At 38.8% G+C, this 22,664-nt stretch overlaps 2 protein-coding genes across 2 annotated transcripts; both read right to left on the minus strand.

The window, feature by feature from the left end:
* Positions 1-326: 326 nt before the first annotated feature.
* Positions 327-4,986, minus strand: LOC143588100 (ruBisCO large subunit-binding protein subunit beta, chloroplastic-like). Its single transcript, XM_077069207.1, has 14 exons — positions 4,843-4,986; positions 3,647-3,906; positions 3,440-3,565; positions 3,224-3,361; positions 3,042-3,137; positions 2,711-2,953; positions 2,400-2,634; positions 2,151-2,320; positions 1,991-2,068; positions 1,849-1,920; positions 1,571-1,768; positions 1,400-1,492; positions 1,188-1,311; positions 327-607 (listed from the first exon to the last, which is right to left on the minus strand). The coding sequence occupies exons 2-14, from the start codon at positions 3,878-3,880 to the stop codon at positions 594-596; spliced, it is 1,821 nt and encodes a 606-aa protein (XP_076925322.1). The 5' UTR covers positions 3,881-3,906; positions 4,843-4,986; the 3' UTR covers positions 327-593.
* Positions 4,987-7,428: 2,442 nt separating this feature from the next.
* Positions 7,429-8,415, minus strand: LOC143586838 (uncharacterized). The gene has a single exon (XM_077068300.1). It carries the CDS (start codon positions 8,413-8,415, stop codon positions 7,429-7,431), a length of 987 nt encoding a protein of 328 aa, XP_076924415.1.
* Positions 8,416-22,664: the final 14,249 nt, after the last annotated feature.

Below are 22,664 nucleotides of genomic sequence, written 5' to 3' on the forward strand. Positions count from 1 at the left end.
TCATTGCCAAGGACAATAATATTCTCACAAAAAAAGTAACTCTGCTTTCACCTCATTAGATGACATATTATTACGTCAATCATGTGGTATCTAATTGGAATTTTTTTTAGATTTTAATATATCATTGTTCTCTTGGGTAATAATAACTCACAAAGGCATAGTTTGAATTGTTAAAGCTGTTAGTATGACTATTATCAGCCAGTTTAAAATACTTCCGATTGTTAAAATTTAGTTTGTAAAGAAAAACATTAGATGCCACATCACATGACTCGTTGCAACCCTTAAAATTGACTGCGTATTGAACGGCCCTCGACCACCCCACGCCCGTATAGACAATATCACTCTCGTTGCTTTCTTATTGATGAAGTTCTCAAATTGAATACAAGTACTGATCCTACAGACCTTTTTCCCACCAAAATTCAACCTACTCAACCACCTCCAAATATAATGGAAAAAGGATTTAAAGTGTCTTACAATAATAGAACAGAGCTAACAGAAGGAAACGTGGTGTAGAAGTAACATGTCTTGATCATAAGAATGCAAAGAACTACCACGGGTTGAGGTTCTATTTGCTAGCTAGATGCAGCAGCCGCTTAGTAGCCATAACCTGGTCATGAACACGATAATATTATATTAAGATTTATACTATTGATCAACAGAAAACTCCATAAACCATAAGTATAAGCGAATTGTATAAAAAGATAGCCAAATTTGGCCGGGTGACAAGTCTTTTTTTCCCCGAAAAAACCCATCAAGCTTTCGAAAAATCAGATTGAGTTCACCTTGGTGGCAAAGCCACGTAAGGGTTCTTGTTAAAATTCTTGAAGTTTGAGAAGTGAGCGATTGATGTCAACATTTTGAAGTTTTGGGCTTTTGTAAAGAATCTTTGAAGTGTTGTAAAAAAAGTAACTTTTTGAGGGGTTTTGTCAAAATTCATGAAGATTCTGAGCGTCTTCATCAAAATTATTAAACTTACGAGGGTAATTGTCAATATCTTGAAAGTTTGAGGCATTTATGAGATTATGGAAAGTCTGGAGGCTACTATAATAAATTCTTTTGAAAGTTTGATATTTTACTGGTTATAATTCGAAGAAGTAAGTTACCCTTTTATACAAATTACAAGTAACCAAACCTAAAAAACATAAAAACAAGAAAATGGCAATATTAAGTATTAACCACTTAAATACCTGAGTTGTCCATTGGGTTTGCAAGAGGTGCGGGTTCGGGCTCAGGGATGTCAACCACCACAGCATCCGATGTAAGGAATGTCTTTGCAACAGATGATGCATGCTCCAAGCAACATCTCACCACCTGCACCAACTCACCATTCAACAACTCTCAAAAAAAGAAAAAAATTAAAAACGGATAACACAAAAACGCCATAAAAATTGAGACTTGCCTTTGTGGGATCAATAATACCAGAAGCCATTAAATCCTCATACTTCCCGGTTGCAGCATTGTAACCAAACTTGAAGTTGTCACTAGCTAGAACCTGAAGATCATATATAGTAATATAAACATTCAAAGAAATGAAATCTTATAATAATTAATGAGCAGAAAACGCTTTTACCTTTTCGATCACCACACTTCCATTAACACCAGCGTTCTTTGCAATCAACTTCATGGGGTAACCAAGCGCCCGTTTAACAATATCCGCTCCTACCTTTTGTTCATCATTATCAAAGGTGGCTTTAATGGCATCGACTTTAGCAGCAAGTCTCAATAGAGTACACCCACCACCAACTACAATTCCTTCCTCAACAGCCGCCTGTAAAACATCAAGAACTTAACTAAACCATAAATAATAGCTTTATAATGTAACAAAAATCATATAGCTTGCGGTATAACCTTTGTTGCATTGAGAGCATCTTCTACTCTCAGTTTCTTTTCTTTAAGTTCGGTTTCTGTTTGTGCTCCAACCTGTAAAATATTCAAAACTTTAGACAAACGAATACGTTAACAGAGCACCAAATATGTTATAAAAACTCGCCTGTATAACTGCAACACCACCAGATAATTTGGCGATTCTTTCCTTTAGTTTTTCCTTTTCATATTCTTGTTCTGCTACCTGTAACATACAGTTAACATAGCTGTTAGCAACTTTTAGTGAAAAAAGAGTCTACTAGAAGTGCTTAGAAAATAGAGTTGACCTCAACAAGATTTTTAATCTGAGCAACCCGTTTGGTAACCAACTCTTGTGTGCTGCCATCACCAACAATAGTTGTTGAATCCTTGGTCAAAACCACCTTTGCAGCAAGCCCTAAAACCTCACTTCCAGCAGTTGCAAGGTTTAACCCTACTTCTTCCCTAATTACAGTTCCTGAAACAATATGAAAAGAAAAACCCATTTGAAAAAACATGCACAAAATGGGTCGGGTGGGTCGGTCAGAAATACTTGCCTCCAGTGAGAATGGCAATATCATCAAGATATTGACTTTTGCGTTCACCAAATCCAGGAGCTTTAAGTGCAGCAATCTTCAATGAACCTCTAAGTTTGTTCACAACAAGAGTTGCAAGTGCCTCTTGCTCAATATCCTCTGCAATGACTAATATTGGGTATCCTCCTTTAATAGCATCTTCCAAAACACCAACTAAATCTCTTGCATTTGTGATCTTTTTATCAACCAGAAGCAACTACAACCATGAAACATTAAAATCAGAATCCGTAACATAAGGGAACAAAGTAATAATAATATTATTAGCCTGTTACCTTGCAGTTTTCATACTCGACGGTCATTTTCTCACTATCAGTAACGAAATATGGAGAGATATAACCACGGTCAAATTGCATGCCTTCCACAACATATAAATAGTTATCAGCACTCTTTCCTTCTTCAAGTGTCACCACACCTTTCCTTCCCACTTTGCTCATTGCTTCAGCAATCATATTTCCAATTTCATAGTTGTTCCCTGCACTAACCGCCGCCACATCAGCCAACTCGCTGTCTTCAACCTGAATTTTCACAATTTAGGTTAACTTGATTACATCTTATAAATAGTTATTAAAGATGTAGAGAGTCACTAATAAAAGGAAAACTTACTTCCTTTGACATCAGTTTAAGCTCTTCAACCAAGGCTCGGGTGGTCTTTTCGATACCTCTGGTGATCTGAATTGGGTTAGCACCTGCTGCAACCACCTGATGAAACAACAGTTCATGATGAGAATGTTTAATTGTTCACCCTTCAAGATTCAGACTCCTATATAATTTATTTAGTAAATTACCTTCACACCCTCGGTAATCAAGCCTTGTGCTAGAACAACAGATGTTGTTGTCCCGTCGCCAGCTAAATCATTAGTCTTTGAAGCTGCTTGTCTCACCAACTTGGCACCAATGTTCTCAACCGGATCTTCCAATTCAACCTATGTAGACATAAATGTATCATGTAAGCAATTTACCCTTTGAAAAACGTATATGTCAGTTATTAATTATTAATGTACCTCTCTAGCTACAGTCACACCATCATTCACAATTTTTGGAGAACCGTATTTGCTTTCTAGCACCACATTCCGCCCCTTTGGGCCGAGAGTGACTCCTACTAGATCTGCAAGCTTGTTGACACCAGCCTACACAGAACACCACATAGATATCAGCACAAAGCGCCATCAAGATAACAAAATGTTAAAAAATCTCATTTTGATGTTTACCTGGAGCTTCTTAATGGCAGAACCATCCCTGTTGAAGTACAATTCTTTGGCCATTGCCTTAACCTTGAGAGAGCTTTTTCTCTGAAGAACTACATTTTGTCTTCTGTGTACAAGAGGACTAGAAGAAATGGAAGAAAATGAAGACAATGTTTCTAATGAACTTGTGATTGTCTTGTTTGTTTTGCTGCTGGGAGCGAACGAACTTATGGAAGTTAAGGGAGTAATAGATGCCATCTTCTTACAATCCTCAAATCAATAAACTACAGAAAACATAAGGTAAGAAGAGGTCAAATAATAATCAAAAGCTCGATTCAATTATTTATACACATCCAGATAACAGAAAACTAACAAATCTGCAGGGCCTTGAACTCACAAACGTACATTTATCATCACTTTTATCCTATTAATTAATTCACCAAATTTCGCATTGGTCAAAATCTTTTAAGTATTTGAAATTTTTATACTTATTTTAAAAAATTATATATATAATTATATATAAAATTTCTAGAGGTGAGCAATATCCGAACTGTTAACCAAAACCGAACGGAAGTTGAGTAGTTGACCAAAAATCAGTTATCGGTTTTTTATGTACCCTCGATTAACCAAAACTAATCAAACCATTCATGATTTCATAGATTATTAGCATTTATACCTCCATTTCACGTATTTCATGTTTTATGTCTTCATTGCATGCACTTATACAGTTATACCCTCATTTCATGTATTTTTTTTTTACTTCTATTTCATGGATCTATACATCCATTCCATATATTCTAAGCTAAAAGTTTAGTCCACGTTTGGTTTTGGTTATTAACTGAAACCAACCGAACCGATTAACCGAAAACCAATTGGTCAATAAAATAGACTAACCGATGGTTTCAGTTTCGGTTTAGGCTAATAACTGAACCAATTCGTGCACAGAATAATATATAATTTTGAGAAATTACATATAAACTTGAAATAACAAGATTATCTGGTAACTTCAATTAACAGAGTAAGTGTAAGATATATAGTTACATAGTTGACATTCACCAATCATTATTATTAGTTCAATTTCACCATAACAAACCCTAACATACAAAATTAAAATAAATTGAAAACTAAGTGCGAAATGAATTGTTAAACAGATTAACATCATCCTACTACTGTTAATAAGCTATTTATATATTATTGAAATTGATGAATAAGTAGATTACCTGAAGATTTGCGATGAACGGGAGAAGATAACAGAGTAAGTAGAAGTAGGTGTGGGTTTGGTTAAAGAGTGAGACACAGACTTTGAGATAAGAGGCTTTTTAGGGTTTATGAAGATAAGGGTGACGTCACCTCTTTTGGTACCTAGCTACCCTTTGAAACAACGAATATTCTAGAAATATTAGTCACTCGAGCACAATTAAGTGATTAACACTAGGTTTCAATAAGTACTAGTGTAATTGTATACCGAATGTACTTTTTTTTGAACGGCAAACTTTCAATAAACTTAAAAAGACCTCACTAGCCAGCAACTAGCAAGGGACGAGAACGTTACAAAAGCCAAATTAAACATCGAAATCCAACCATTTTCTCCACTCAACCCCTAACTTTCTTGACCGAGCCTTCAACCAAAGGAAGCTAAGAGATTTAATTTGGCCCACAATCCTATGAACATCCACCTTCTCGTCTTAAAAAATTCTTTTATTTCTAGCTTGCCAAATGCACCAACAAATAACCAACACAATAGCTTGGAACATCCTTTTCCTACTGCTTGGAATGGAGATGAATTTGTGCAGCTCAAAGATGTCTTTCAAAGAAAAGACAAAAATTGGTGGAGTCTTACACCACCTTTCAATATGCTGCCACACCAAACACGTAATAAGGCAAGAAGAAAAGAAGTGTTCACTAGTTTCCAAAGCACTGCTGCACATAGGGCAAACTGAGTTGACTGGAACTATATTCCTTTTAGCTAACTCCATTGAGGTAGGCAAACGGTTCTGTAAACAACGTCACCCGAACACATTAACTTTAAGAGGGATCCAATTGTTCCAACAAAAAATATCCGACCCGTTGACCGCTCCGAACGACGACAATAATTTTTTGGTAGACGCCACTGTGAATTCACCGTCTTTATCACCCATCCATCTCCACCTATCCGGTTTGTCTTGAAGAACGACCTGACCAAGACTTTGGGAAAGAGAGACAAACTCAGTAACGGTTTCCTCCGTCCACCTGTTTTGGTTCCAGTTCCAGCTTCTAATAACTCGTTTACCACTCATACCGCACCGATCTTCAACTAAACAACCCTTCTTTGATTCGCATTTGAACAGATTAAGATACAAGACTTTTAAAGGTTTATCCTCCAACCAGTAGTCGAGCCAAAATCTAATCTTTTTGTCGTTGCCAACAATACCCTTTATGGCTCCCCCAATATGCATATTAGCTGAGAGGAGAAAATTTTCAAGCTTTGCTATGGAAGCCCAAGTGCCTGAAAAACGTTTATTGTAGGGAAGCGCAGGCCACTTCCGGGGGGTAAAATGTAACGCATCAATCACCTTTTTCCATAACTTATTCTCTTCTACTTTGTACCTCCACCACCACTTCGAAAGAAGGGCAATATTAATTTTTTTAAAGGACAAAGGCCCAAGCCTCCGTCTTTCTTCGGCCTCGTAACCCGCTCCCAAGCTACCAAATGGGTCTTTCTTCTACTATCAGTACTCCCCCACAGAAAATTTCTTCTTTTGGCTTCCAACTCCTCTATGACCTTCGCCGGAGCCTTATAGATAGAGAAGTAATAGGTGGGGATGCTCTCGAGCACGGACTTGAGGAGGGTTAAGCGATCTCCCATGGATAAAAAACTTGCCTTCCAACCTGTTAACCTAGCATTGAACACATCTAACACCGATTGCCAATTGTTATAGTGGTTCATATTTGCTCCAACTATAACTCCCAAATGAACAAAGGGGGTTGAACCCACCTTGCAGTGTAAGATAGAAGCAAAGTTTTGAATTTCTTCATCCCCAGCCTCAACCCCTATTAAGCAAGATTTGCCAAGGTTGATCTTTAGGCCAGAAATGATATGAAAGATTCTTAGAATCCTCGCCAAATTATTAACATTTTCTAGGGACCATTCACCCAAGATTATAGTATCATCCGCATATAATAAATTAGAAATGAAAGGGCCACTATTTGGTAATTGTAGCCTTGAAACATCCCTTGTTCACACGCATTAAGAAATAAAACCGACAGCACCTCCATACCAATGATGAAAAGAAAGGGAGAAATCAGATCTCCTTGTCTAATCCCTCTCTCGCACTTAAATTCAAATGTGGGAGATCCATTAACCAACACCGACGACTTAGCCGAGGAAATAATACAGCGGATCCAGCCGCGCCATTTCCAAGGGAAGCCCATCCTTTCCAAAACCTTGTCTAGAAAAGACCAATTAATGTGATCGTAAGCCTTTTCGAAATCAATTTTAAAAAACATCCCTTTTTTCTTCTTTTTTTTTTGAGCCACGAGAGAATTTCGTTGATTATAAGTGGCCCGTCAATGATTGATCTACCACGAAGAAACGCAGTCTGATTCTCTGAGATCACTGAATCTATTACCAGCTTTAACCTATTAGCAAGAACCTTAGACACCACCTTGGAAATAGACCCGATCAAAGTTATAGGCCTGAAGTCATTTAGCGAGATCGGGTCGCGGACTTTGGGAATAAGGGTAATAAAAGAACACACCGATGTCGACAGCGAACCATGAACATAAAAATGGCTCATTACCGCTACAAAATCACGCTCTAAGAGGGATCAGAATCTTTTTATGAACTTAAAATTAAACCCATCCGGACCTGGAGCCTTGCTTTCACCACACTCCCAAACCGCTTTCTTAATTTCCTCAACCGAGAACGGAAGAATAAGCGATTCAGCCTCTGCATCAGAAAGGGATTTAAATCCCGGGCAAGAAAAGTTGGGTCTCTCTCCCCAAGACTCCTTAAACCTCCTTTTGAAAAAACCAAACACCTCCTTTTTTATCTTAATCGGTTTATCACACCACCTACCATTAATAATAAGGCCATGAATCTTATTTGACATAGCCTTATGTTTAATGATCCTGTGGAAATAAGCCGAGTTGTCGTCACCATCGGACGCCCATTTAGTTCTAGATTTTTGGAGTATATCCATAGACTTTTTATGTTCCATATCAGCTAGCTCTTTAATACATTCCAGCCGAACCCATTCTTCATCTTCTTCTAAATCCCTTTCCTCCAAAATCCCTTCCATCCGTAATAAATCTTCACGCGCCTTCTCGTATCTCTCCCCATGCTCTTTTTTAACTTTCCTATCCCACTCCTTTAAACATGATTTGAAATACTTTAACTTCTCAGCAATGAAAACAACAGGGCATCCATCGCAACTGAAGGAGTTATTAGCATTCACAACAACCGACTCGAGATCAGAGTGTTCCAACCAAGAATCAAAAAATCTAAAGGGAATGGGCCCGAAGTCAATATGATTAATTCTTAACAAGATAGGGGCATGATCGGAAAGAAATCTAGGCAAGACTAACCCACACGCCTCCGACCAAAGATCCACATACTCCTTATTAACGAGAAATCTATCTAACTTGCTGAATTTTCTGCTATTACTTTTACGGAAGGTGAATCTAGAACCTCTTAAAGAAAAGTCAAAAAGGCCAGCATTCGCTATAAATTCATTAAAGTCGCGAGCACTTGCCCCGTCAAAAGCCGATTTTAGTCTTTCATTTGGGTCTCTGACAGCGTTAAAATCCCCCATGATAATCCAAATACCCGGACGAGAGAACATTAAGTTACTCACCTCATTCCAAACAGCTTTTTTTAAAACATTCGATTTGGGACCATACACATTGACAACATTGACTTTCTGTTGGATTCCTTTTAAGTTCCCAGAGATTAAGATAAAATTATTGTTCTTTACAACGGGCTCCTTCAAAAACAAGGTTGGATTCCAGATACATAAGAGTCCGCCAGATCTCCCCGCCGAGTTAACAAAATCAAAATCGAAGAGAGTTTTGATCCCCAAAAATTCTCACACTTTAGACTTGTTCCATCAACCACTTTTGATTCTTGCACTGATAAGAATGAGACTTTATTGCTGGTAATAAAATGTTTAATCCACCTAACTTTAGCCTCATCCCCGACACCTGTGGCATTTAAGGATAAAAAATTCATAGGGCAGATCGTTCAATCACCTCCGCCATCACTTCTCTGTTGAAAGTGCCCAACTCAACACCGTTCAGACCACACTATGGCCCCCCCACTCCGCCATGAGCTTATTTAGGATACAAAGATCCTCAATTCCTTTAGTCTCACCCAGACCACTTGGATACCACCGAACAGACTTCTGGAGCCAATACAATAGTTTTTGAACAGACATTGTTATGTCCTGAGTCATTAACCAAAACACTCTTAATAAGTTGGATCAATGTCATTCTTATTTTAGTGGGGGTGGTAAGATAGTTAGGGTATAGAATGAGAGGTCAAGGGTTCGAGTCCTAGGTGGGGAAAATTTGCCAAAAGTACCTTCAAAAGACAAGGATCTATTTGTTATATTTTTCTATGTTTTCTTCTTCTTATGGATATTTTCTTCTTTAATTGTGGTTTCCTCCTGATTGATACGTGAGTTTGGGGATTGTCAACATTTATGTTGGATTTGAGATGAATCACTTTGCAGAGTTTGAATTCGACGAGTGGATGGTGGAGAGGATCATGGCCGGATGGGAGAGTTCGGTCGGTGGCGATGAGATTGGTGGAAAATATTAGCCGTTTTAATTTCTTTGTTATCAAGAAATATACATTAAAAATAATTAATTTAAGAAAGGTAATATATAGGGGATGGATCTTGCGAGAAGTGATATTACAGCGAGAAGTGAAGGTATAACTCCATTAATCCCTAATTTCACTCTATTTCATATGATGTTACATACATATATGTAGGTTGGTTGTATTTATGTCTTAATTACACATTCAAACCTACCTACAAACATATAATTGTACCGAGCCACATTCAAACCTATGTATCTACACACATACAAACATACATACACATATACAAACATACGTACCTACACACATACATATGCACCTACACAAGGCACCTACACATAAGAATGAGAGTGAAATTAGGGATTAATGAAGTTACACCTTCACTTCTCGCTGTAAAAAAACTTCTGAAATGATCCAATACCTATATATATATATATATATATATATATAGAGAGAGAGAGAGAGAGAGAGAGATGATTAAATAAGAAGTTTGATTTTCCTAAGAAGACTAGGAATGAGGGTATTTTAGTCTACTACCTTAATATTGAAACCCACTTAATTTAATTTTAAAAACCCACTTAATTAAAACACACTTAATTAAAACCCACTTAAATTTTCACTCATCTCCTACAACTACCGCCACCCACCACCACCACCTTGCCGGAAAAGTCTTCGGAAATTTATTCGGAAAATAAAACACTATGAAAAACACAATGAAAAAGACACAATGTAAAAAACACAATGGAATAAACACTATGAAAATAAAAACACAATGACAAAAACACAATTAAATAACACAATGTAAAAAACACAATGCAAAAAACACTATGAAAAAATAAAACACACTTGTATAACACAATTTTGTAAAACACAATTATGATAAAACACACCTTGTAAAACCCACGATTTTTTTTTATTTTTATAAAGCAATATGGTACTCATATAAAAGATAAAAAAAACACTCATTTTTATGGTGAAATTGTTTTGAAAAAAAATGTCGTATAAAAAAGTTATAGACGTTTTAAAATGATAGGGGAATTTGACATGTGCCTTGCATTGTGGAGAGAGAAAATCAACAAATGTGTTATCCCTATTATGCCCTTACCCTTGTTTTACACTTGATGATATCTTTAATCTAATCTCAACCATTTAATTCTCAAATGAATGGACAATATTATTTTCTATTCTTCCTAAGAAAACTAATCTTCTTATTATAACTCAACCCAATATATATATATATATATATATATATATTCAATATCACGTCAAACATCACATCATAAAAATTAACCATTGTCATGTAACCGTCACGTCACATCTGTCACACCCTCAAAATCCACTAACGGAGTTTTACCGTCAGAGGGTGTGAACTAACAGGATCGGAATCATTAGTTATAATCAAACCATAAAAACGTTTAAATGCAAATAAGTGCGGAAGCGTAAACCATATAAATAAAGATGATTCAAACAATGCATGTTCCTAGACCGCGCGCCCGCCTCGGCTACCTGAGAATAACATACTAAAAGGGTCAACACGAGGTTGGTGAGTTCACAAGTTATATAAAAATAAATCGTTTAGCGTTTGCGTTCAGCGTTTTACGTTAAGTGTCTTGCGTAACCACGTTACGGCGTTTAAGCGTTTTGCGTAACCACGTTACGGCGTTTAAGCGTTTTGCGTAACCTCGTTACGGCGTTTCAGTGTTGCGTAACCCCGTTACGACGTTTAAGTGTTGCGTAACCCCGTTACGACGTTTAAGTGTTGCGTAACCCCGTTACGACGTTTGAGTGTGTAACCATGTTACAGCGTTTGAGTGTGTAACCACGTTACAGCGTTTAAGTGTGTAACCACGTTACAGCGTTTAAGTGTGTAACCACGTTACAGCGTTTAAGTGTTTTGCATTACCAGATAGTGTTATGTCAAATTATATATCGATAGGTAGCTAATCTATACAACAAGTATTACTAAGTGGTTCGAGACCGAAGCTGACTGTTTATCAAGTGCCCGTCACCAGGTCAACCCAGACCATGGTAAGTGTTAGCCAAAATTACACCCACTCAACCTCCAGTTGAGCTTAGCGTCGGGTGGGGTTTGTCAAACCCAGTAGTACTACTCAACAGTGACTCGCTATTCCAAATATTAACCGGTTCGATGCGTGGGACTTCAAGGGTTACGTGCCGCTTAGCCTCTACAAGTGATATATATAATTTATAACAAAATCTTAAATATGTGTTTATCTCAAAAATGCGTTTATCGGAGTATGTTATCTCCCCCAAGTGAAAAACGTTTGAAAACAGTTCAAAGAGCGGGGTAAGTGAACTCACTGTTTGCGAAGAATATCCGATCTAGATCACCGAGTGATGCGCGTCGTAGAAAACTCTCTAGCGTTCTAAAATAACAAAGAGATTTTCTAAGTATCGGAATGTTTAACGAGTCTCTAGACTCGGCACATAATACCTATGCACGTAACATGTTTCGTGTTTCGTTTGTGAATCGTGTGTGACTTAAACAAGTAAAATTGTGATACGATACATGAGTGAGCAATTACTTTCGTGTCACGTATTAATAACATACTTATTAGCAATTATTCCCGTAGGGGCATTTTGGTCAACAAACAAAGACTAACTAACCATTATTCCCCATAAGGGCAATTTGGTCAATTCATGGCAATCAATTAGCAACTATTCCCCGCAAGGGTATTTTGGTCAAAACATAACAAATATACAAAAACTATCATATTTCATGCATTTTTACACAACTCAGCAGTTAGTTTCATTATGACAGAATTTCTACTTGAAAGATTGTACTATTTCACCGATCATAACGTCTCAATTAATTCACCAAAAATCACCACAGAAGCATACATATCTTAGGTTTCCAGAACATATTTTATCTTATTTTTATTCCACATATTTTTCTTATAATGACCAAAACATTACAGCAAACTCATATCAGTCAGATTCATGCGCAACAGAATGTTATTTGCAATTCCCGTTAAACGAAAAATCCAATAAATGCAGGACCACTTGGGTTAGGTTCCTAACTCAATAAGTCAACTTCCAGAAGTGGAACCAACCCAATTGGCCTCGTAGATCATGAGATATAACATTTACAAAACAACCTAACAGCAGGTCTAACAACTCAGCTTTGCACCACGTTTTTGTAAAATCATAAAAGTTAACTTTCACACGTCCAAAAATTACAAATTTATATTCTTTAGAAACTAGACTCAACCTAGTTTACTGTAGTATCAATTATCTCATTCATTTACCACTTTTACATCCCGTTACAGTCATTCCATCATCAACAACACAATCTGTCCAGAAACTGTTTTCATCCAAACTCAACAATTTAACTATCTATAGATCACAAATCATTCATAGAACATTCTAGACATCATAACTCCTATCAATCATACCATACATACATAGTTAGGGTTTTACTTGATATCAAACTCAAAGACAACAATAATCATGCAACAATATCAAATCTAGTTATCAATCATCATCAATTAAATCAAGAATCACATGAATAACATAATACCAAGAAATCAGCCATAAAGGTTTACAATTAACCCAATAAAACTAACAATTAAACATAGAGGATACATAGAATAGTTGTGTATACCTTCCTAGCACCTTAATCTTCAATCAAACTTGAAAGATCTTGATTGTGTGTGTGTGTATATTAATCGATCTCAAGGAAATAAAGGGAGGGGATGGCTGCCGATTTTAGTAGGGGAATAGGTAGGAGGTTAGGGTTTAGGTTTACCATGTATTTATAAAGGAATATGTTACACTTTGGCCCCTCAACTCCTAAGTATTACTTTTTCTAGAACATTCTATCATAACTTGCACATTAAGTTAACATTAAGTATTACTTTTTCTAGAACATTCTATCATAACTTGCACATTAAATTAACATGACAATAATATTATCACATAACACATAATCCTAACACATAATTATCACATAATTAGTGTTTTAGTGTTTTTCGTTTATTCATCAATCGTTTGCGTTTCGGTGCAAATCCCGAAAGACTACTACACATGTAGTAAGTGTTAAGCGTCATTTAAACCCTAGTTTAAATGTAATGAGGTTTGCGTTTAGATTCAATAATCTAAAGTTTGAATTGACGGAGTTGCGTTAACGGAGTTAACCTGAAATTGACGATTGTCACATCATTCCCATGTTAAAGAATTTTCGTCCCGAAAATTTGAGTCAAGTCGTGATGAGTGTCTGAAAAAGTAAGAAAAATTTTCAGTTTGTCATATCATCCCCTAGTAGAAAGAAATTTCGTCCCGAAATTTAATTCATACCTCCGGTGATTTCTGACGGTTTGCCGGGTTTCGCGGTTTTCTATGTTTGGTCAGCCCTTCAAAAAGGTGAGGATACTTTTTCATCATTTGATTCTCGCGTTCCCACGTGAACTCCGGTCCACGTCTCGAGTTCCAATGAACTTTAACAATTGAAATTTTGCTGTGCTTGAGCGTTTTGGTTTCCCAATCCAAAACCTCAACTGGTTCTTCAACGAAGCGTAACTGTTCATCAACTTGTAGTTCCTCTAAAGGGACTACTTGAGTTTCATCGGATAGGCATGTGAAAAACATTATGTACACTACTGAGTTCTGCTGGTAAGTCCAGTCGGTACGCCACTGGACGAACGCGTTCCGTTATCCGATAAGGACCAACATATCGTGGGTTGAGTTTGTTTCGCTTTCCAAAGCGAACCACACCTTTCCAAGGTGAGACTTTGAGTAACACTCGATCGTTTACTTGAAATTCGAGAGGTTTTCGGCGCTTGTCAGCGTAACTCATTTGGCGATCACGTGCTGCTGCCATGCGGTTTCGGATTTGAACAATCTTTTCCGAAGTTTCGAGTACCAGTTCTGGACCAGTGATTTGGCTGTCACCCACCTCTGCCCAGCAGAGCGGTGATCGACACTTCCGTCCGTCTAGTGCTTCAAACGGTGCTGCGTTAATACTTGCGTGGTAGCTGTTATTATACGAAAACTCTACCAAAGGTAAGTGGGGTTCCCAACTTTTTCCGAAATCCAACACGCATGCACGCAACATGTCCTCCAGGGTCTGAATAGTCCGTTCACTTTGCCCATCCGTCTGAGGATGGTATGCTGTACTCATATCGAGACGGGTGCCCAGTGCGCTTTGCAGCGACTTCCAAAAGTGCGAGGTGAAACGAGAATCTCGATCGGAAATGATCGAGACAGGCACTCCGTGTCTAGGCACCACTTCTTTCATGTATACGCGAGTCAGTCTTTCCATTTTGTCTGTTTCCTTAATTGCTAGGAAGTGTGCCGATTTAGTCAACCGGTCAACGATCACCCAGATGGTATCGCATCCCGTCGGTGTCTTAGGCAAACCCGTAATAAAGTCCATTGAGATGTGCTCCCATTTCCACATTGGGAGTTCCGGTTGTTGCAGTAGACCAGATGGTTTCTGGTATTCTATCTTGACTCTGGCACAAGTCAAGCATTTGCTCACGTAGGTGGCAATGTCGTCTTTCATGTTCGGCCACCAGTAAAGTGCCTTTAAATCATGATACATTTTATCTGAGCCAGGGTGGATAGAATATCGGGACTTATGAGCTTCGTCCATCACTAGAGTTCTCAACTCTCCGTATCGTGGAACCCAAATCCGGTTCTCAAAATATCGGACCCCGTCCGATTTGGTTTCAAGTTGTTTGTCCATGCCCCGCATGAGTTCTGATGGAAGATTATCATCTTTCAAAGCTTCAAGTTGTGCATCGCGAATCTGGTCGGGTAAGCTAGCATGAATTGTGAGTTGCAATGCTCGTACTCGTCTGGGTTTATCGGTTTCTTTTCTACTGAGTGCGTCGGCCACTACATTGGCCTTGCCAGGGTGGTACTTGATGGCACAATCATAATCCTTAAGCAACTCGACCCAACGACGCTGTCGCATGTTCAGCTCCCTTTGATCGAAGATATGCTGGAGACCCTTGTGGTCGGTGTATATGGTAAACTTGGTACCGTACAAGTAATGCCTCCATATCTTTAGGGCAAACACCACAGCTCCGAGTTCCAAATCATGAGTCGTGTAGTTCTTCTCGTGAATCCGTAGTTGTCGAGAGGCATAGGCTATAACCTTCTCGAGTTGCATCTGCACACAACCGAGACCTTGTATAGATGCGTCACAGTGTACCTCAAAATTTTCCGTTCCCTCGGGGAGGGCTAAAATAGGGGCGCTACAAAGCTTGGTTTTCAACAGTTGAAAAGCGGATTCTTGCGCGTCACCCCAGTTGTACTTAGTGCCTTTTGTGAGTCAAAGCAGTGAGGGGTTGAGCAATCTTTGAAAATCCCTCGATGAAACGCCGGTAGTAGCCGGCCAGTCCTAGGAATTGCCGCACCTCAGTCGGAGTCTTAGGTGCTTCCCAGTTTTTGATGGCCTCTACCTTACCGGGATCGACATGGATACCATTCTCGTTGATCACATGTCCAAAAAAAAAGTGAACCTCGCGAAGCCAAAATTCACATTTCGAGAGTTTAGCATACAGTTGTTCCTTCTTCAATAGTTCCAAAATTACCCTTAAGTGATCTTCGTGGTCAGTCTCGTTCTTGGAGTAGACGAGAATATCATCGATGAAAACAATCACGAACTTGTCGAGGTACGCCTTGCATACTCGATTCATGAGATCCATAAATACGGCTGGCGCGTTGGTTAGGCTAAAAGGCATAACCGAAAACTCGTAGTGACCATACCGTGTTCTGAAAGCCGTCTTTGAGATATCTTCTTCGCGCACTCTCAGCTGGTGGTAACCGGATCGTAGATCAATCTTCGAGTAGTAACTCGATCCTTGAAGCTGGTCAAACAAATCATCAATTCGGGGTAAAGGATAACGGTTCTTGACCGTCACCTTGTTCAACTCCCGGTAGTCGATGCACATTCGGAAAGTCCCGTCTTTCTTTCGGACAAACAAGACAGGGGCTCCCCATGGCGATGAGCTAGGTCGGATAAAACCCTTATCCAACAAATCTTGCAACTGAGTGGACAACTCCTGAAGTTCCGCCGGTGCGAGCCGATACGGGGCTCGTGCTATGGGTGCTGCACCGGGTGTCAACTCGATTTGGAATTCGACTTGACGAATAGGAGGGAGTCCGGGCAAATCCTCTGGGAAAACTTTCGGGAAGTCTCGCACAACCGGTATGTCTTCAATTCGTTTCTCCTCCGCTGGTTTCTTAACAATCTGTGCCAAAATTGCCGGATGACCCTTTCGTAGATACTTCTGTGCCTTCAAAAGGGTAATGACGCTGGTGGTCATGCCGCTTCTCTCGCCTCGGACCGAAATGATCTCGCCGGAAGGGGTAGAAATGTGAACTATCTTGTCGTGACATATAATCTCCGCTCGGTTCTCGGATAACCAGTCCATGCCGACAACGACATCGAAACTACTAAGCGTAAAAGGAATAAGGTCGATATCAACAATATGACCTGACAGTTTTAACTTACATCCCGCAAGTACATGAGTCGTTACTATAGTCTTACCGTCAGCTAATTCAACATGAATCTTAGCATCTAACGGAGTTGGAGTTAAGTCTAAGAGTTGACTAAAGGCTTTCGACACAAAACTCCTATCAGCTCCAGTGTCAAACAAAACAGAAGCAAAACAATCGTTTACAGGGAACTTACCAGACACCACATGCGGATCATTGCGGGCTTGACCCGATCCAATCACAAACGCTATTCCTTTGCCATTTCCTCCACCATTACTGCCACTTCCATTACCCCCATTATTGTCATTCTGTTTCAGCTTGGGGCAATCCTTCCGGAAATGACCTTCCTGTCCACATTCAAAACATCCCTTAGTCGTCATCGGTGGCTTAGGAGCACCCTTCGCCGCAAGGTCAACTCTACATTCCTTCGCTTGGTGACCTATCTTTCCGCATCTTTGACACTTGACACGGTCACACTGACCAACATGATGATAGTTGCACCTATTGCACTTTGGATATCTCCCAGCATATCCGCTCGAACCCTGCCCGCTACCGTTGTTATTGTTGTTGTGACTTTGATTGTTAAAGCTCCGAGTGAATTCGGGCTTACGGTAGTGTTGTTGCGGTGGGAGGTTCGAGGATGAGGATCTGGTGTTGTCAAACTTCCTCTTTCCGCTGCTCGGGTTGCTGTTGCTGTTGTTGTCATTACTCGGGTTGTCACGGGCCTTAGTGGTTGAACCCCTAGGTGGTAACGCACCTTGGGCCACTGCTTGATCCGTCAGTTTGTGAGCTAACCGGATCGCTTGTTGTATCGTGGCTGGTCTGGAAGACGTCACCATGCCCTGAATCTGCGGTGCTAACCCATCAATGTACATTTCAATCCTCTTACTCGGCGGATCTACCATCCGTGGACACATCACTGCTAACTCGTGAGAACGGGTAGTGTAGGCTTCGATTTCCGAACCCACCATCTTCAATGACCAAAATTCTGACTCCGACTTTGAAATCTCCTCCCTCGGACAATACTCTTCTCGCATCAAGTCTTTGAACTCCTCTCAGTTCATAGCGTTAGCTAGTTCCAATCCAAGAATTTGCACATTTGCACATCGTCTGAGGACACCTCTGAGTGTGCCTCCTCCTCAGCCGGTTCTTCTTCAGGCTCCTCCTCGGGATCTTCCTCGGGGTCCTCCTCAGGTTCCTCTTCAGGATCTTCTTCAGGATCTGCCTCAGGCTCGGCCTCAGGCTCTGCCTCGGGTTCGGCTGCGTTCTGAGCAAGTTGCATTTGTAGGTCATCGCAACGCTCGAGTGCTATCTCGGTTCGGGTCCTTGCTTCTTGGAGTTGCTCTTGCAAGTCTATCATCTCGGCTTGCATCTTCATCATAACCTTCGTTTGTTGTTCACTAGTCTCTTGCATTTCTTTCATTGCCGCTGCCATGCGGGCAATCTCCTCCTGAGTCTCGGTTCCGTCTTTAAACAGTCTGGAAACATTTTCTCTCGTGTAGCGCATGTAACCCACATCACGCTCCAAACAAGAAACGACAGCTGCGAGAACTCGCTCTACAGGTTCGGTTATGGGTGGTAGGGGGTTGGGATAAGTAGGGTGGTTCGGGTGAGGTAACGGGGGAACTTGTTCGCGATAGACCATACGTCTGATCATGTTAGGGTACCAATCCCAGCTAACGTCGTTTTCGTAAATGCCTCCGGATAGGCGGTACCTCTTTGGTGCGGGTGTTTCGAGTTCCGGGACTACTCGGGGTGGCAATGCGGTAGGTAATTGCGGTTCCTTCCCGTGAGCATGAGTCATCAGATCGGACGATGATGAGGATGGCGTCGACATCTCTACAGGTATGCCGTGTATGCGCGCGTATGAGTGAAAGAGGTAAAGAGATAAGACAACAAAGACTACACAAACCTATGCAGTGCGTATCATTATAACTAATGGGTCGTCGCGGTTATAGTCTAGTATGCATGCAGCTTCTATTTCGCTATAACCAATGGCTCTGATACCAATCTGTCACACCCTCAAAATCCACTAACGGAGTTTTACCGTCAGAGGGTGTGAACTAACAGGATCGGAATCATTAGTTATAATCAAACCATAAAAACGTTTAAATGCAAATAAGTGCGGAAGCGTAAACCATATAAATAAAGATGATTCAAACAATGCATGTTCCTAGACCGCGCGCCCGCCTCGGCTACCTGAGAATAACATACTAAAAGGGTCAACACGAGGTTGGTGAGTTCACAAGTTATATAAAAATAAATCGTTTAGCGTTTGCGTTCAGCGTTTTACGTTAAGTGTCTTGCGTAACCACGTTACGGCGTTTAAGCGTTTTGCGTAACCACGTTACGGCGTTTAAGCGTTTTGCGTAACCTCGTTACGGCGTTTCAGTGTTGCGTAACCCCGTTACGACGTTTAAGTGTTGCGTAACCCCGTTACGACGTTTAAGTGTTGCGTAACCCCGTTACGACGTTTGAGTGTGTAACCATGTTACAGCGTTTGAGTGTGTAACCACGTTACATCGTTTAAGTGTGTAACCACGTTACAGCGTTTAAGTGTGTAACCACGTTACAGCGTTTAAGTGTTTTGCATTACCAGATAGTGTTATGTCAAATTATATATCGATAGGTAGCTAATCTATACAACAAGTAGTACTAAGTGGTTCGAGACCGAAGCTGACTGTTTATCAAGTGCCCGTCACCAGGTCAACCCAGACCATGGTAAGTGTTAGCCAAAATTACACCCACTCAACCTCCAGTTGAGCTTAGCGTCGGGTGGGGTTTGTCAAACCCAGTAGTACTACTCAACAGTGACTCGCTATTCCAAATATTAACCGGTTCGATGCGTGGGACTTCAAGGGTTACGTGCCGCTTAGCCTCTACAAGTGATATATATAATTTATAACAAAATCTTAAATATGTGTTTATCTCAAAAATGCGTTTATCGGAGTATGTTATCTCCCCCAAGTGAAAAACGTTTGAAAACAGTTCAAAGAGCGGGGTAAGTGAACTCACTGTTTGCGAAGAATATCCGATCTAGATCACCGAGTGATGCGCGTCGTAGAAAACTCTCTAGCGTTCTAAAATAACAAAGAGATTTTCTAAGTATCGGAATGTTTAACGAGTCTCTAGACTCGGCACATAATACCTATGCACGTAACATGTTTCGTGTTTCGTTTGTGAATCGTGTGTGACTTAAACAAGTAAAATTGTGATACGATACATGAGTGAGCAATTACTTTCGTGTCACGTATTAATAACATACTTATTAGCAATTATTCCCGTAGGGGCATTTTGGTCAACAAACAAAGACTAACTAACCATTATTCCCCATAAGGGCAATTTGGTCAATTCATGGCAATCAATTAGCAACTATTCCCCGCAAGGGTATTTTGGTCAAAACATAACAAATATACAAAAACTATCATATTTCATGCATTTTTACACAACTCAGCAGTTAGTTTCATTATGACAGAATTTCTACTTGAAAGATTGTACTATTTCACCGATCATAACGTCTCAATTAATTCACCAAAAATCACCACAGAAGCATACATATCTTAGGTTTCCAGAACATATTTTATCTTATTTTTATTCCACATATTTTTCTTATAATGACCAAAACATTACAGCAAACTCATATCAGTCAGATTCATGCGCAACAGAATGTTATTTGCAATTCCCGTTAAACGAAAAATCCAATAAATGCAGGACCACTTGGGTTAGGTTCCTAACTCAATAAGTCAACTTCCAGAAGTGGAACCAACCCAATTGGCCTCGTAGATCATGAGATATAACATTTACAAAACAACCTAACAGCAGGTCTAACAACTCAGCTTTGCACCACGTTTTTGTAAAATCATAAAAGTTAACTTTCACACGTCCAAAAATTACAAATTTATATTCTTTAGAAACTAGACTCAACCTAGTTTACTGTAGTATCAATTATCTCATTCATTTACCACTTTTACATCCCGTTACAGTCATTCCATCATCAACAACACAATCTGTCCAGAAACTGTTTTCATCCAAACTCAACAATTTAACTATCTATAGATCACAAATCATTCATAGAACATTCTAGACATCATAACTCCTATCAATCATACCATACATACATAGTTAGGGTTTTACTTGATATCAAACTCAAAGACAACAATAATCATGCAACAATATCAAATCTAGTTATCAATCATCATCAATTAAATCAAGAATCACATGAATAACATAATACCAAGAAATCAGCCATAAAGGTTTACAATTAACCCAATAAAACTAACAATTAAACATAGAGGATACATAGAATAGTTGTGTATACCTTCCTAGCACCTTAATCTTCAATCAAACTTGAAAGATCTTGATTGTGTGTGTGTGTATATTAATCGATCTCAAGGAAATAAAGGGAGGGGATGGCTGCCGATTTTAGTAGGGGAATAGGTAGGAGGTTAGGGTTTAGGTTTACCATGTATTTATAAAGGAATATGTTACACTTTGGCCCCTCAACTCCTAAGTATTACTTTTTCTAGAACATTCTATCATAACTTGCACATTAAGTTAACATTAAGTATTACTTTTTCTAGAACATTCTATCATAACTTGCACATTAAATTAACATGACAATAATATTATCACATAACACATAATCCTAACACATAATTATCACATAATTAGTGTTTTAGTGTTTTTCGTTTATTCATCAATCGTTTGCGTTTCGGTGCAAATCCCGAAAGACTACTACACATGTAGTAAGTGTTAAGCGTCATTTAAACCCTAGTTTAAATGTAATGAGGTTTGCGTTTAGATTCAATAATCTAAAGTTTGAATTGACGGAGTTGCGTTAACGGAGTTAACCTGAAATTGACGATTGTCACAACATCACATCATCAAATTTAACAGAGTTAACTATTTGTTAGACTGATATTGTTGTTGGTAACAAAGTTGAATGTTTGTTTTGTCATCGGCTCACCGGTCAAATTGTTAGTTGAAACTATTGTTGATGGTTAATGTTAATATTTCATGTTAATAAAATCCAATTTTCCTTTAAGAATTTAAACTTAACAGGGTTACTTTTAAGATTATAATTCATGTGTGCATAGTCCTTTACTTCAAATCTATGTTAACTGGTTCATGCATGGCTACTTGTGTGTATATATGTATCCATTTTGTTTACTCACACGTTATTATTACGAAAGTGCTTTATATAATCAAAGACATTAATTCTTCGAGTTTTTTTTACCATAATGATGTAGTTAGAAAACATATTTACTAATTTGGTGTAGTTTCAAAATTATTTACCAAAATTGGTATTTTTTTGAAATTTGCTTTTCACTCTCTTATTCCAAATTAGGAAAGGGGAAATTGTGTTCTTAATAATATTTTTTTATTAATTTCAAAATATTTTAGTGTAGCAATTTGACTTATCCAATTAAAATAAGAGAGAGAAAAACAAATTTAATGAAAATACCCATTTTAGTAAATAGTTTTAAAACTATGTCAAATTAGTAAATATTTTTTCTAAGTACACCATTATAGTCAATAACTCCTAATTCTCCTCTAGTGTCACTAAAAACCAATCATTAAACATGAGCATATTCATAGCAAAGAATTTAGGTACTTCATTTAAAGGCCACTTGGTTGGTTGGAACCACTGACCTTGTTTTTAGAGCGTTTACAACAATAAATTTGTATAAATCGATACATCAGCTCCACATCAGATTCTAAATTTTATCAAAAACCTTCATTTATTCCACAACAACAAACCTCATTAAATAT

Source organism: Bidens hawaiensis, unplaced genomic scaffold, assembly GCF_021521415.1.
Source record: "Bidens hawaiensis isolate Kalapana, Puna unplaced genomic scaffold, B.hawaiensis_p1.1 tig00001575_1, whole genome shotgun sequence".
Classification (NCBI taxonomy): Eukaryota; Viridiplantae; Streptophyta; class Magnoliopsida; order Asterales; family Asteraceae; genus Bidens; species Bidens hawaiensis.

What these genes read in the sequence shown, in the direction of transcription:
- LOC143588100 (XM_077069207.1), bottom strand. Translation starts at nt 3,880, where the DNA reads ATGGCATCTATTACTCCCTTAACTTCCATAAGTTCGTTCGCTCCCAGC. An exon ending in GTGTGACTGTAGCTAGAGAG is followed by an intron (nt 3,362 to 3,439) that starts GTACATTAATAA and finishes ATGTCTACATAG; the next exon opens with GTTGAATTGGAAGATCCGGT. An exon ending in TGATTACCGAGGGTGTGAAG is followed by an intron (nt 3,138 to 3,223) that starts GTAATTTACTAA and finishes TTGTTTCATCAG; the next exon opens with GTGGTTGCAGCAGGTGCTAA.
- LOC143586838 (XM_077068300.1), bottom strand. Translation starts at nt 8,415, where the DNA reads ATGGGGGATTTTAACGCTGTCAGAGACCCAAATGAAAGACTAAAATCG.